The sequence below is a fragment of the Lacerta agilis genome, chromosome 14 (assembly GCF_009819535.1).
Source record: "Lacerta agilis isolate rLacAgi1 chromosome 14, rLacAgi1.pri, whole genome shotgun sequence".
Lineage (NCBI taxonomy): Eukaryota > Metazoa > Chordata > Lepidosauria > Squamata > Lacertidae > Lacerta > Lacerta agilis.
In genome coordinates this window covers 7,583,765-7,597,760 of record NC_046325.1, presented here as the reverse complement: position 1 = coordinate 7,597,760, position 13,996 = coordinate 7,583,765, and the positions used below count along the sequence as shown (strand labels likewise).

The following is a 13,996-nucleotide window of genomic DNA, read 5'->3' as shown; positions in this document are numbered from 1 at the left end:
ATTTAAATGTTTCATGAACCTGATGATATTGCAGCCAGTCGGGGACTTGGCTTTTAATTTGATCATAGCTTTTCAGCTTAAATGAGTCCCCTTCTCGCTGCAATATATCCACATATCTTATCCAGCTTGCAGACATGTTCGGTCTCTTATAAGCCTTGGCTTCCACTGGTGAAATCCATCTAGGAGTCTTTCTCTCTAACAAGTCCTTATATCTTGTCCAAACCTGATACAAAGCTTTCCTAACTATATGATTCTTGAACATTTTGTGGATTTTTACCTTGTCATACCAAAGGTATGCATGCCAACCAAACATATTATCAAATCCCTCCAAGTCCAACACATCCACATTCTCCAGTCTAAACCAGTCCTTCAACCAGCAAAAGGCCGCTGCTTCAAAGTAAATCTTTAGGTCCGGCAGGGCAAAGCCTCCTCTTTCTTTAGAGTCTGTCAGAATCTTAAATTTGATTCTAGGCTTTTTTCCCTGCCATATAAACTTCGATAGGTCCCTTTGCCATATCTTAAAACAATCCAATTTGTCCAAAATTGGTATGGCTTGGAATAAAAACAGCATCCTTGGTAAGACATTCATTTTAACAACTGCTATTCTTCCCATTAACGACAGTTTCAATCTCGTCCATATTTCCATGTCTTTCTTTATCTCCATCCACAATTTTTCATAATTGTCCTTGTACAGGTTCAGATTTTTTGCTGTAAGATTGACACCTAGACATTTTACAGTCTTAACAAAGTTGAGGCCCGTATCATCTTGTAGTCTTTGTATCTGCTCTACAGTCATATTTTTACTCAATACTTTGGTTTTCTGTTTGTTTAATTTGAAACCAGCTACACGTCCAAACAGTTCAATTAATTCCAGGGCTTTGGGGACACTGCTTTCCGGTTCCTGTAGGGATAACATTAGGTCGTCTGCAAAGGCGCGTAATTTATATTCTTTCTCTCCCACCCTAATTCCTTTTATCTGTTTCTCTTTTCGTATCATGTTTAGAAGAACCTCCAGGACCGTGATAAATAATAAAGGGGAGATAGGGCACCCTTGTCTTGTTCCTTTCTCAACTTCAATTTCCTCCGATATCACACTGTTTATTATTACTTTCGCTCTTTGTTCTGTATATATGGCATTGATGCCATTTAGAAATCTTTCTCCAACTCCCATCTTTTCCAAATTCTTTTTCATAAATGTCCAAGATACGTTGTCAAAGGCTTTCTCTGCATCTATAAACAATAGTGCGGCATCTGTATTTATGTTTCTTTCCAGTTTTTCTAAAATATCCACAATGATTCTTGTATTATTGTTTATTTGTCGTCCTGGTAAAAAACCAGCTTGGTCTTTATGAATATAGTCTTTCAACACTCTTTTTAATCTTGTAGCCATAACATTTGCAAAAATTTTATAATCCACATTTAGGAGGGAAATTGGACGATAATTTTTCATTAGAGTTTTGTCTGTCTCTGGTTTTGGAATCAGTGTGATAAAGGCTTCTTTCCATGTCTCTGGTGCCCTATCTCCTTCTAAAATTTTGTTGCAAATTTCTTTCAAAGGCTGTAATAGCCAATCTTTCAGGGTCTTATAATACTTTGCTGTCAGTCCGTCTGGTCCTGGGGCCTTCCCTAGTTGCATGTTGTTAATTGCATCCTCAATCTCTTGAGTCGATATCGGGTGGTTGAGAGTTGCTAGTTTTTTCTTCTGGGACTTTTTGCAATCCATTTTTTTCCAGAAATTGGTCCATCTCCGATTCTTCTATCTTCTCCTCCTTGTACAGTTGCTTATAAAATTTTTGAAAGCACCATCTGATTTCCTCCGGATTCTCCACAATTTTTCCATTTACTACTAAATTACTGATGACATTTGCCTTCTGTCTCTTCTTTAACTGCCAAGCTAGTAGTTTTCCACATTTATTTGCAGATTCAAATGTTCTTTGTTTCATCATTTTCACTTTCCATTCGATGTCTTGGTTCACAATTTTTGCATATTGGGATTGCAAGTATTTGATCTCCTTTTGAATTTTTAAGCATTTAGGATGTCCTCTTAATTCTTTTTCCTTGACTTTAATCAATTTCAAAAGTCTTTCCATTTCCACATTTTGTAGTTTTTTCTTTTTTGCTTTTTCACTTATAAGGAATCCTCTCATTACCGCTTTGCTTGCATCCCAAACAGTCCTCTTTTCAACTTCTGAATTCCAATTAATTTGAAAATACTCTTTCATCTTTTTTACAGCTCTTTCTACCAGCTTAGTGTCTCTCATCAAAGCGTCGTCCATTCTCCACCTGAAAGAATCTTTGGAAACCATTTTTAGTGTTACCTGTACCGGATTATGGTCTGAATATGTTTTTTGGGCCAATTTCTGCTTTTTGTATTTTCGGTGCCAATTCATTCGAAATCCAAATATAATCTATCCTCGACCATGACTGCTGCGGTTCACTGTAGTAAGTTGCCTCTGTTTCGGTGGGATTTTTCATCCTCCAAGCGTCCACCAAATTCAAATTGTCCACCATTTCAAAAAGAGTCCTTGGCAGTTTCCCATCGTTTGTTAATTTAGTTCTTTGAGATCTATCCATTAATGTGGAAACTGCACCATTAAAATCTCCAAGACAAACTATTTTATAATCCAAATAATCCAACAGCAGATCATGTATATTCTTATAAAAAATTGACTTTCCATCATTTGGTGCATAAAGTCCCAGAATCAAGAATTTTTCGCCTTGTACTTTTATTTCTATTGCAATGTATCTCCCTTCTTCATCTTTGAATAACTGTCTTGGACTGTATTTTTCTTTTGCATAAATTACCACTCCTCTCTTCTTGACTTTATCCGATGATATGAATTCTTGGCCTAGTTTTTTGTTCTGTAGTAATCTTCTGTGTCGTCGAACTATGTGAGTCTCCTGTAGACATATTATATCTAAGTTCTTCTTTTCCAAACTATAAAATACTCTGCGCCTCTTCGGTCTCTGATTCAATCCCCGAACATTCCATGTCATCAATCTTAGCGCCATTTTCCTTTACTTTTCTAATCTCCTCCTCCAGATGCCTCTGCTTTTTTACCTTCTTCTGGGTCTTTTTCACTTGGTCCTGGTAACCCCGGCAGTGGAAATGTTCCTGGAAGTCTGTAAAAGAGTGCTGGATCGAGTGGTGTGCCTTTAAATGCTTCCAGATGTTTGTCCAAAAACTTCTGCTTTTCTGCCGGGGATTTTATCCTTATCTTTTCCCCTTCAAACGTAAACGCCAGACCTTCCGGAAATTCCCAACTGAAGGGGATGTTCCTTCTCCTTAGCTCAGCTACTAGGTCGTTGTAGGAAACTCTTTTGTCCAGGAAAAATTTGGGGATATCCTTATAAAAAAATAACTTTGTTTTGCTGTACCACCAGGTTATTCTTGTAATGTAAGTCCAGAAAGTAGTCTCTGTCGTGTCTATCGTGTAGCACAATCAAACTGTCACTGACTGTTTTAGTGTTCTTCTTTCCTCTGGTTCCTCTAGGTCCAAATCTGAAGGCCTTCACTATGCGCGCTGAGACTTCCTCTTCTTCCAAATGCCAATATGTTGAAAACTGCTCCACAATAAATGCTTTTAGGCTGTCACCTTCCAATTCAGGGAGACCTCTCAAACGAATGTTCCCTTCTCTTTGGTGTAGTTGAAGAAAAGCAAGAGATTCTTCTACAGTTCTCTGTCGTGTTCCAATTCTTTCTATGTTCTCCAAATCAATGTTGTCCAATTTCTCCTCCACCTTTTTTATTTTTTCCTTGACCACTTTAAATTCCTCTAAGTCCTTCTTCAAAACCGTCACCTCCTTTCCAATTTTATTAATTTCTTCTCTGTTTTTCCTTACGTTTTCCTCTATTTGTCCAATTGACTTTTCCAATGTTTGGGTGGAATCCTTAATTTCAGCTTGAAGTTTTTCTGTTGCAGAGTTAACTGTTGTATTTATTGTATTCACTGAGGCCTGCGTTTGCTTCAACCCGTCAGTTACATCTTTCAGTCCTTCTGCTATTTCAGCAATACTGGCAGCTAGTTTCTCCATTTGCTCCTGTAGAGATAGGGAAAAAGAGCCTTTTCTTTGTGAAGAGCCTGTTGTTTTAGATTTAGTGCTCTCATGCATTTCCTGTGTGCTCTGCAATTGTAATCTCAAGGTCACCCCTGTTGTGGTTACTGTCTCAGACATTCACAGCAGAAGACCAACAGTCCCAAAGGTAAACACCAGGTGGCCAGCAACTCAGCTCAGAGAACAAAGAGGCTGCTGAGCCAGGAGTCTCAAACAGTTCCAACAAATCCAACTTTTAGGCAAAGAACTCACAAACTTCCAAAATTTCAAACTTTCACAGTCAAGAAGCATTGATTTTAAACAGTCCAAGTCAGTACCTATTTTTCACTTGCAGTGTTACCACCAAGTCCATAAAATAGTTGTAGCCGGCAACAAAATAACTAAAATGTCTCCACTGGTAAACAGTTACTGAAACAGTAGCAAAATGGCAACAATTTAACGCAGCCCGCTTCTGACCCTGAATCCTAATCCAGAGGGCGAGCGGTGTCTTCTTTTGCCATAACTCTTGTTATTAAGTCCTTAAAATAACTTTAAACAACTTTTAATCCACTTTTAAAAAGTTTGGCAGAGTTCTCAAAACTTTTCCGTTAGTTGCGGCTTTGATCTTTTAGCGCTACCAGACTCATTCAAGCAGTTCAAAGGGAACAGGCTTCCTTTTACAGTCTCTCTGTAAGTTAGTTTTCTTAAAAATTTTAATCCTTTTGACAGTTCTACTTACAGAGCTTCTCTTTCAATTCTTGGCTAGAAGTGCTGGGTGCTCGAGTCTGGCGGGATCGCTGCTTTGTCCTCCGGAGGCAGCCGTCACTTCAGTCCCGTACCGGAGCCTCGCTCGCTCGGTTTTCCCCCTTACGAGGGTCAATCGAGAGCGGGGACGGCACGTCTGGGACCCACAAGACCACGGTCCACGGGACGCTCTTCCCATGGCTTTAAGGGACCCGCGGCGCAGGCACGGTAGTCCCTAAAACCTCTCGGAGGACGGAGCTCTTCAGCTCCCGTCCGCCATTGACCGGCACCAAACCGGAAGTGTTACTCCTACTTTTTGAAGGCTTTGGCCTACGATGAGAGAGAGAGGGAATTGCATGACCTGCTGCACCAATAGCATAGTTAGGAAAAGCTAGGAATTGAAATAATAATAATAATAATAATAATGATAATAATAATAATAATACATAAGCACTTGACTATATCTTCCAATATTTTATTTATTTATTACAAATATAGATAGCTCTTTCAAATAATACCTCTCAAAATTTAGATGAAACACTCCCAAACATATAAGCCATAAACAATGTTAAAACCAAGTTAGAAACGAAGAGCTCAGCAGAGGAAGGAGTTTGGGATGGAATTAGGTTTCCCAGGCCTCTCTATGTTCCTAAATCACACTCCTCAATGACCCAACTCAGAAGCCCAAGCATTTTTGCCTTTCTGCATTTTATCCTTGAAGCCTAATAAGTCTTCTTGCTTGTATGGATGGAGGATAGGCAGGAGCCTAAAAGTGTGTGTAGAAAATAGCCTGCTATACAGTCATTAAATGCAGCAATAAGAAGGGAGGCATTTTTTTGGGGGGGTGTTGCTAGGTAAGGTGTAGAGGTAAGGGTCTTGTAGAGGAGGGTCTTCTCATCTGGGCAGCCCAGGAGCTCCATATACACTGCCCAGGCTTCTACCCCAGACAGGTTACATTGGTGCTGCAAAGAAAGCAAAAACAATGGGGGAGACAACAACCAATGCCATCCTAGCTGAAAGAAAACAAGAAGAGAAACAATCTAATTTCCCTATGTCGGAATTTCCAAAGTCTGTGAGCAGCCACCAAGAAGGCCCTGAATGGAAAAGTAACGTATTTGTGCCTACACTAAATATCCAGGTGGAAAAAGAGAACTATATTGTTATCTTTTTCGTATTTGCTCCTTGCTGTTAAGCTCTGGCCTGAACAAAATTATGTAGCATTTCGGCGAAAATATGCAACCCAGTAAACCAGCACTGGAGGCCAAAATGGAGAAAATCTCCACAGCCACCATATATTTTCCCCTTGTACTCAGGTAAGTTGGAAGGAATGAAACCCACACACTGCAAAATGCCAACATACTGAAGGTAATAAACTTGGCTTCATTAAAACTATCAGGTAACTTGCGGGCTAGGAATGCCACAACGAAACTGGCAATGGCTAGGAGGCCCATGTAGCCAAGGACACAGTAAAACATTGCAGTGGACCCTTCATTACATTGCAGAATGATTTCTTCTGTTACCGAGAACGTGTCTAAATCAGGGAAAGGAGGAGAAGTTGCCAACCACATAGTACAAATACTGGCTTGAATAAGGGAGCAGGAAAGGACAATAGAGTTGGACACATTTTTCCCCACCCATTTCTTCATTCTGGATCCGGGCTTTGTGGCCATGAAGGCTAAAGAAACAATGGTAGTCTTTGCCAGCAAACAAGAAACAGCCACTGAGAAGACGATGCCAAAAGATGGTTGACGAAGAAGGCAGGTCACTTTCCCAGGTTTGCCCAGGAACAGCAAAGATGAGAGGAAGCAGAGCATAAGGGAGACCAGGAGAGTGTAGGTGAGGGCTCGGTTGTTGGCTTTGACAATGGGGGTATCTCTGTACTTAAGAAAGATTCCTAACACCCACAGTTTAATCAGGGATAAAGAAATAGCAAGGGAGGCTAAACTGATTCCTAAAGGTTCTTCATAAGACAGATAGCTTTTTATTTTGGGGATGCATCCGTCTCTCTTCATGTTGGAATATTGATCTTCTGGGCAGCTGAAACAGGAACTCATGTCTGAAATACAGAAACAGATCCTTTTTTGGTTCCTATTCATTTATAAGTTATGGGTATTTCTCAGTCTGCATTACTTTTGTTTCCTATGCAGACTTGTACCTGCTGGTTTGCATTGCACTGAAATTACATTATTGGATCGGAACATATAGCCAGCAAGTCCCACAGCCAGTTGCCCAGGAACATACAATGACAAGTTATGTTCTTACCGTCCTCTTTTTATTCTGTATTTACAGAGATATACTATTAAACCCAGCCTCTTGGAAAATGGCATTGACCCGGGTGAATGTCCACCACACACCCCATCTCTTCCACTTCCTCCTTTGTCAGGCTCAATGTCTCCGAGAAGTTCCCTCTGTCTTTGAGCTCTTTGCTCTCCTACTTTCAAAGCTTCTGGGAGGGGGAAGGCTGGAATGCTTTCCAAAGACTCTGTATCCATCAGCTGTAACACCCCCCCCCCCGGTGCTTACTCTTCCTCCTCCTCTCTCATTATATCCCAATTTCCCCCTCATCTGCCTCTAGGTTGTGAACTCCGTCAAAACACTGTTGTGAATCTAAACTGTCTTCCTTTGCTCTGGAAGGGTCATTCCTCCTCTGCCCAGTTACTGATGATGACACAGTATTATAGGGAAATATTGGGAACATCTGGGAAGAAGGGCAGGGAGTCAACTTTTAATATTTGCATTAAATTTGAAATAATTTCATATTGATTTGTTAAAAAATATGAAAATCAACAAAGATGAATTGTCAAAAAATGAATTGTACCCATAGCGATTAGGAAATGTGTTACACTTATTGAGTTACACTTGCAATTATCATTGTTGTTATCTCCAAATGTTAATGGGCTGGTGCATTTAGGTTAGCTGTGTTATATATGTTTTGTCTTTGGTTTCATACTAATTTAAAAGGAGTCTTCCCCAATGTGGTGCTTTTGTGCTACAACTCCCATCATACACAGCATGCTTGGCCAACGGACATCTAGAGGTCACCTGACTGGGGAAGGCTTAACCAAAGCATAATTAACAGCAATCAAAAGTGTAACTATACTCAGACGTCCCACTAAGTTAAGTGGGTTTTCCTTTTGCCAAGTTTTCCTTAGTCTGAATGCTTCTTGTGCTCTAATTTCTGAAAGATTTCTGGAACCGATCTGATTCCACCAATGACTGGCTAGCCAGGTCATTATATGGTAACAAAGATAATTTAAGCATTGGAAATGGTTTTCCAGAAATATTCTGAATTATTCAATCCTGTACAATGGAAATAGTCACTTACCAATCTTGTTTGAAATCTTCCCATCAGGGCATGGCTCACAATCATAGCAGCAAAATTTATACCCTTCCTTCTTTTTCTTCTGATAACCAGGGGGGCAGTAGTTATTACACACAGAAACAGGAAGCATCTGTCCATAAATAGGAAATGTGTTTAGAATTGAACTTTAAAAACAAACAAACCAAACATCAAAATTCAAGTAGTCTGAGGTTGTCTCCTAATTGAGAAAAGTGACTGGCGGGGCATAAAATATTTGCATCTGTATCCCACTGAACCCTACTATATATTTCTTCAAAGTGTACCCCAAGTTCCCACCTGCTTAAATGTTCTGTGCCACATTATTATATCCTCATTAATGATGAATTCTTTTCCTCCGAGGTCCTTGGGATGCACACTTCCAGCTTTCACTCTCTGGAATGTCCTATTTGAAGTTGTGACCATGTTCACAATGTCAAATCCTCCTTCTACTTCTCTTTCGTCATTGAAGAACACTGCTTCTCCAACTGAGTTGTTAAATGAAATGCCTTGAAGAAATGGGTAGAGCTAACAGAAAGATGAAAAAATATAAATTTCAAAGAGATAGCAATATTTTGGAGACGTCGTGATAATCTTTTATGCCAGGGATTTTGCACTTGAGCTGTTGATGACACCTAGCTCAATTTATAAATAATTAATATTTATAATTAAGATGGAAAGCTGTAAGGATCTATGGACGTTGGTCCTTGAGGGACGGCCTCTACCCATTCAAGTTGTTTGTGTGTGCCTTTGCAATAAGTTCATGTTACTATCTGAAGAAGTGTGCATGCACACGAAAGCTCATACCAATAACAAACTCAGTAGGTCTCTAAGGTGCTACTGGAAAGAATTTTCTATTTTGTTTCGAATAAGTTCCTGGTTTAATATGTAATCACATATTGCAATAATACATTCAGTAAAATGATAATAATTAAAACAAACAAACGTGGAGACACTACCTGCCAAGGCTTGAGGTGTTGAAGTTCAAATCTTTTGCTAGGCAATATTGCTTTGTGACTGGATCTAGATGTGTCAATAACATGCAGTGCATGTGCTACACTATACACAGCATTGTAGATGCTGTAGCCGTGGCATGTCATGTGCATTTCAAAGAGAGCGTCAGGAAGACTCTCAAGACTTTCCTCTTCCATACAACTATTTTCTGTTGGTATGCCAGGATTCGGAAACGAACAGTCAAATGCTTGCTCCCAAAAATCTTTGAGAAAACCATCTGCTTTGTTCTTGTACGGTTGAATGTTTTGGAGAAATTCTATGAAGCCTGGGGGGTCTTTTGAATGAATGGTGAAGGAAATGGCACCATCAAACTGCTGTAAATCCATGTGTCTTTGAAGCCCTGACAACATAAAATCAACCTGGGTTGTCATAATCCATACCTTCCCCAGCAATGTCGTTGTCCCCTTGTGAGGGTCTCCCAAAAAATAGAAAACAGTCATCAGCCATGTAAATGTTAAATTTTCCCCATACAAAATGAAAACATTAGCTATATCTTTCATGAAGCGTGAATATATTTCTGAGGCAATTTTATAAAATTCATTTGAAAACTTCAGATTTGCTCCTTCTGGGATTCTCTGTGTGAAGGCTGAACATATTTCATTATGGGAAAAGTAATATTCCAGGGTCTGCAAGAAATCTTCTCCCATGGCACCATCTACAACAAAGAGTCCAACCCATGTCCATCCAAAATGCTGAAGTAGCCAGACAATCCCCATATATTGTGGGGCTTCAGTTGGGACCATGCGGTAAAAGGAGGGGACCCGACCTGGATTACTCTCTTCTGGATAATATGTGCCGTACATGAACTGAAAGAGAATTTACAAACAGAGATAGTTTAGGACCAGTGTATAAATGCTAGAAGTTTCGTATGCAACAAATAATTGTTGAAGAAATTTACAGGCTTAGCAGACATATCCTCCACTAAATAATATAAATCTGATCAAGGAAGGAGTGCACATACATTAGTACATGCATTATGCTCTTGGTCATTCTCTATGATAGGTGGCAACTTTTTATCACTAGACCTTAACATTTGGACGATGCGACCCTTTTGTCCAAGCCATGCTGACCTGCTTGACAGTCAACATCATAAATGGTGCCAATTGTGTGGCCAATATAACCTGGACCAGGATGTAAATCACAATGCAATGTACTGGGCAAGAAAGTCCGGATCCATCACATACATTTAAAATAAATCCAAAACACATGTAAAGCACATGACTTCCGCCAAAGAATCATGGGGCATCTAACTTCTTAAGAGTAGTGGGAACTGTAGGTCTGTGCAGGGGGGGGGGGTGGACGAAAGGTCTGAAGATCCTTTGGCAAGTCATGGGTTTAAAATGTATAATGTGGAGTTGGCCCACATTGAAAGGTGTGTCTTAAGAACCAACAATCAGCAGATTGGTGCATTTCACAATGAACTCTGCTATGTCTTCTGCAAGGCGTAAACTCAGCAAGAAAGTCACCCGATGTAACTGGTCAAACAGGGGCCATGTGGAGCAGGGAGGATAGCGATCCAGTCCGCACACCCACTCCCTGACTTAGAAGGAGAACATGTGTCACTGGGCACCGCCTCTACATGGGGAGGATTCTTTCTCAATTTTGGAAGAATGATTTCCCCAGATCTAGAATACATGGTAGGCTCTCTGCAACAGGCAGTTGCTCTCCAACACATGAAGGATAACCAGGAGTGGGACTAAGACGACATGTTTAACACAGGGGTCCCTGCATCCTCCACCACCATATTAACATCACATTGGCATACAAATACCTAAATAGGGTTAGGGTAAGATGCTCTTCCACAAATATTTTCTCTCAATTTTGTAGTCCCTCCACCCCTCACCAGACAATCTGAAGCACCAGAACACTCACAGAACATCAGTTACAGCCCCATTCAAATACTTGCCTGTGGTATCTTGTAGAGACTTAAGATGTTGTCCATGCGGAAGGTAGTATCAGAGCCAAGTCCCCCAATAGCAACGATGGGGTTTTTATGGGCATCACATTTGTAGTTAGGGGAAAAGCTGTGTGATTTGCAGAACACGTCCAGAGTGGTACGGTAGGTCATCATTGCATCAAAGAAGTTGTCATATATGTGGAACCCAAGAGTGACATTGGGCAAGATCTTGGGGTCCTCATTGATCTCATTTACAGCAAATACCAAGGCCAGGGCATGCTGGTAGAATTTTGGGAAAACCCTGCAAATAGAGCTAAATTAATCTTTCACCTAATTTCCAAATTGCTGTGGAGCTTAAGGACATTCTTTTATTTGTTACATATGTTTCGCAGCTGATCATATACTTTATTCTTCAGTTTAGGCAATATTAGGTTTAGTGAATATATCTTTGTGTTCTAGAAGTCCTGAAATGCTTTACAATAAGAATAAATGCAGTAATAAAAATACATAAGCATATTAAAACATAGTCAGAGTAAAAGCATTCAATCATTAGTGCTGCCAGAAAGTGTGGAGAAATGAAAATGCCATGGCTCAATGCAGAAATGAAGATAAAGTTGGTGCCAAGCAGTCCTCCCAGCGGAGAACGTTCTATAGAAGCAGAGATGCAATAGAAAGCTTATGGTACAGTAATTTCTTTCAGAATTGTATAGAAAGAGATGTTATCATAACAGAGGAATCATTTATTTATTTTTAAAGCTTTCAAGAGAGAAACAATTAGAAAAATTCATAAAGGTTCATTCATCTCTCCTAATCATGATGGCCACATGGAATCTACTGAATCAGGGACAACATACTTCTGAATGCAATTTCTTGGGAACAATATGGGAGAGCAGTTATTGTGCTCATATAGTGAATTGGGCTTTCTGTAGGAATCTGGTTGCCTATTGTAGAAGAAGAAGAAGAAGAAGAAGAAGAAGAAGAAGAAGAAGAAGAAGAAGAAGAAGAAGAGGAGGAGGAGGAGGAGGAGGAGGAGGAGTTTGGATTTGATACCCTGCTTTATCACTACCAGAAGCAGTCTCAAAGTGGCTAACATTCTCCTTTCCCTTCCTCCCCCACAACAAACACTCTGTGAGGTGAGTGGGGCTGAGAGACTTCAAAGAAGTGTGACTAGCCCAAGTTCACCCAGCAGCTGCATGTGGAGGAGCGGAGACGCTAACCCGGTTCCCCAGATTACAAGTCTACTGCTCTTAACCACTACACCACACTGGTTCTCAGTAGGAACGCTGAATTAGATAGACATCCATGTGCTTACACTCCTACCCCGATTAGGCATTTAACACTTAATTAAACACTGTGTTAGTTTCCCCAAATTATTCAGGGCCAAGATCTGGGTCAGTTCTGGATGATCAGCCACTCTGGAGTTCTTGATCATGCCCCAGCTTGTGTTTGGTGGAGATGCACAACATTGATTATTTATATAACATGCTTTCAAGAATTGTGCTTTAAATCTTGTTGAGTATTCATGTTTATTGTGGAGCTTTCACAATTTCTCTCTCCCTCTCTCCTGCAATCTTGTTGTGGTTTGCAGTTTTTTCACTGTTTCCCTCTTTTCTGAACCTACTTTAGCTAAGTTTGATAGTTTTGAATTTTCAATATATTGTCTTCATCTTCATTTACCTTGATATCCGCTTCTGTACCCTCATACCGTCCCTATAGAAATAGGAATTCTGTTGCATGCAAATCTGATGCAACCTAAAATCCTCTACACACTTAGTTCGGAGGAAGCCCCATTGGACTCAGTGAGGGGTTTGTTTGTTTTTTGGCTCAGTAGAAATATGAGCAATTGCATGTGTGTGGTACAAAGGAGAAGAGAACGAAAAAGAATATTCTTACACTGAATTAAGCATACATGCACTTTAATTGAATATCTTTTCAAAGGCATAAACAAACCTATCTGATTGTACTTAGGTCAGGCAACACAAAGAGGAAAAGAATAATAAATTCTTACACCGGTAATTCAAACAGGTTTTCAGAAGGCGGCTCCTCAAATGAAACTTCGGTGATCAAACTAACGATCTGAGAAATACTCCCACCAATGACCAACCCTCCTGGCTGATACCACTCATTTACAACAGGAAAGGGATCACTGAGAGGGCAGGGTACATTGCAAATTATGTTATGCAGCAGAAGCAGCAATTCTAGAAGCCAAAGCATTCTGGTGCCAAATTTTTCATATAGATCCATCATTTGTTCATGGAAAGCAACTGCTTGTGTTAAGGAGCTTACAGTGGGTGATGCCAATGTTGCAGAAATTTATTGGCCCTATTCTTTGCATCAACATAGTTACAAACACATGCCTTGGAAACAAATGGAGCTTGCCAATGCCCTGATTGAAAATTCATCTCATAACATGAAAGAAGGGGAAAGCAGGGAGAAATTACATTGATAAATACATTGCCTCCATCTTCCAATACTCCCGTCTATCAGTGATCTATAAGCACTTTCAGACTTGCTTATTGGGTGGTTTTTTAGTGTTTCCTTGGGAGACTCTGGTGATCAAGTCATGGTGGAGTAGATAATTGCAGAGGGAGATAATTGTTTCTTCCTGAGTAACATTTTAATAGCAAATATCTTAGGTCCCGTCCCCCCGAATACACACACCATGTTGACCTCAAAGAGGAGTGGGATGGGAAGTCTGTTCCAAGTTTTTGTGATGAGCAAACACCAAAGGGGAAAAGTTAAGTTCCCACCTTGACTAGGTACACATAGAGAACTAAACCGTACATTGAAGGCTTGTCCAACTTGACCTTGATCAATGACATAAAAACAAACATTTCCCCCCCCAACAATGCATTTGCTGCGTAGAATTAGCTAGAGCTTAGTAGCAAGAATTTTCAGCTTGAAATGTTAAGAACAGGATGAAAGTGAAATTCTCATACTAAAGTTTGAACTGGGAATGGGGGATCTTT

The 13,996-nt window shown here is 40.1% G+C and overlaps 1 protein-coding gene across 1 annotated transcript; it reads right to left on the bottom strand.

Annotated features, from left to right (window-relative positions):
• Positions 1–5,939: 5,939 nt before the first annotated feature.
• Positions 5,940–12,730, bottom strand: LOC117058959 (vomeronasal type-2 receptor 26-like). The gene is made up of 6 exons (XM_033170385.1): positions 12,705–12,730; positions 11,037–11,328; positions 9,076–9,936; positions 8,417–8,644; positions 8,105–8,231; positions 5,940–6,835 (listed from the first exon to the last, which is right to left on the bottom strand). Exons 1-6 carry the CDS (start codon positions 12,728–12,730, stop codon positions 5,940–5,942), a joined length of 2,430 nt encoding a protein of 809 aa, XP_033026276.1.
• Between the last annotated feature and the right edge of the window lie 1,266 nt (positions 12,731–13,996).

Bases quoted from the DNA above. Each gene is read 5' to 3' on its own strand.
- LOC117058959 (XM_033170385.1), bottom strand. From the start codon at position 12,730: ATGAGGGTACAGAAGCGGATATCAAG. The intron at 11,329-12,704 runs GTAAATGAAGAT...CTCTATTTGCAG, and splicing joins GTACAGAAGCGGATATCAAG to GGTTTTCCCAAAATTCTACC. The intron at 8,645-9,075 runs GTAGTGTCTCCA...TCTTTCTGTTAG, and splicing joins AACACCTCAAGCCTTGGCAG to CTCTACCCATTTCTTCAAGG.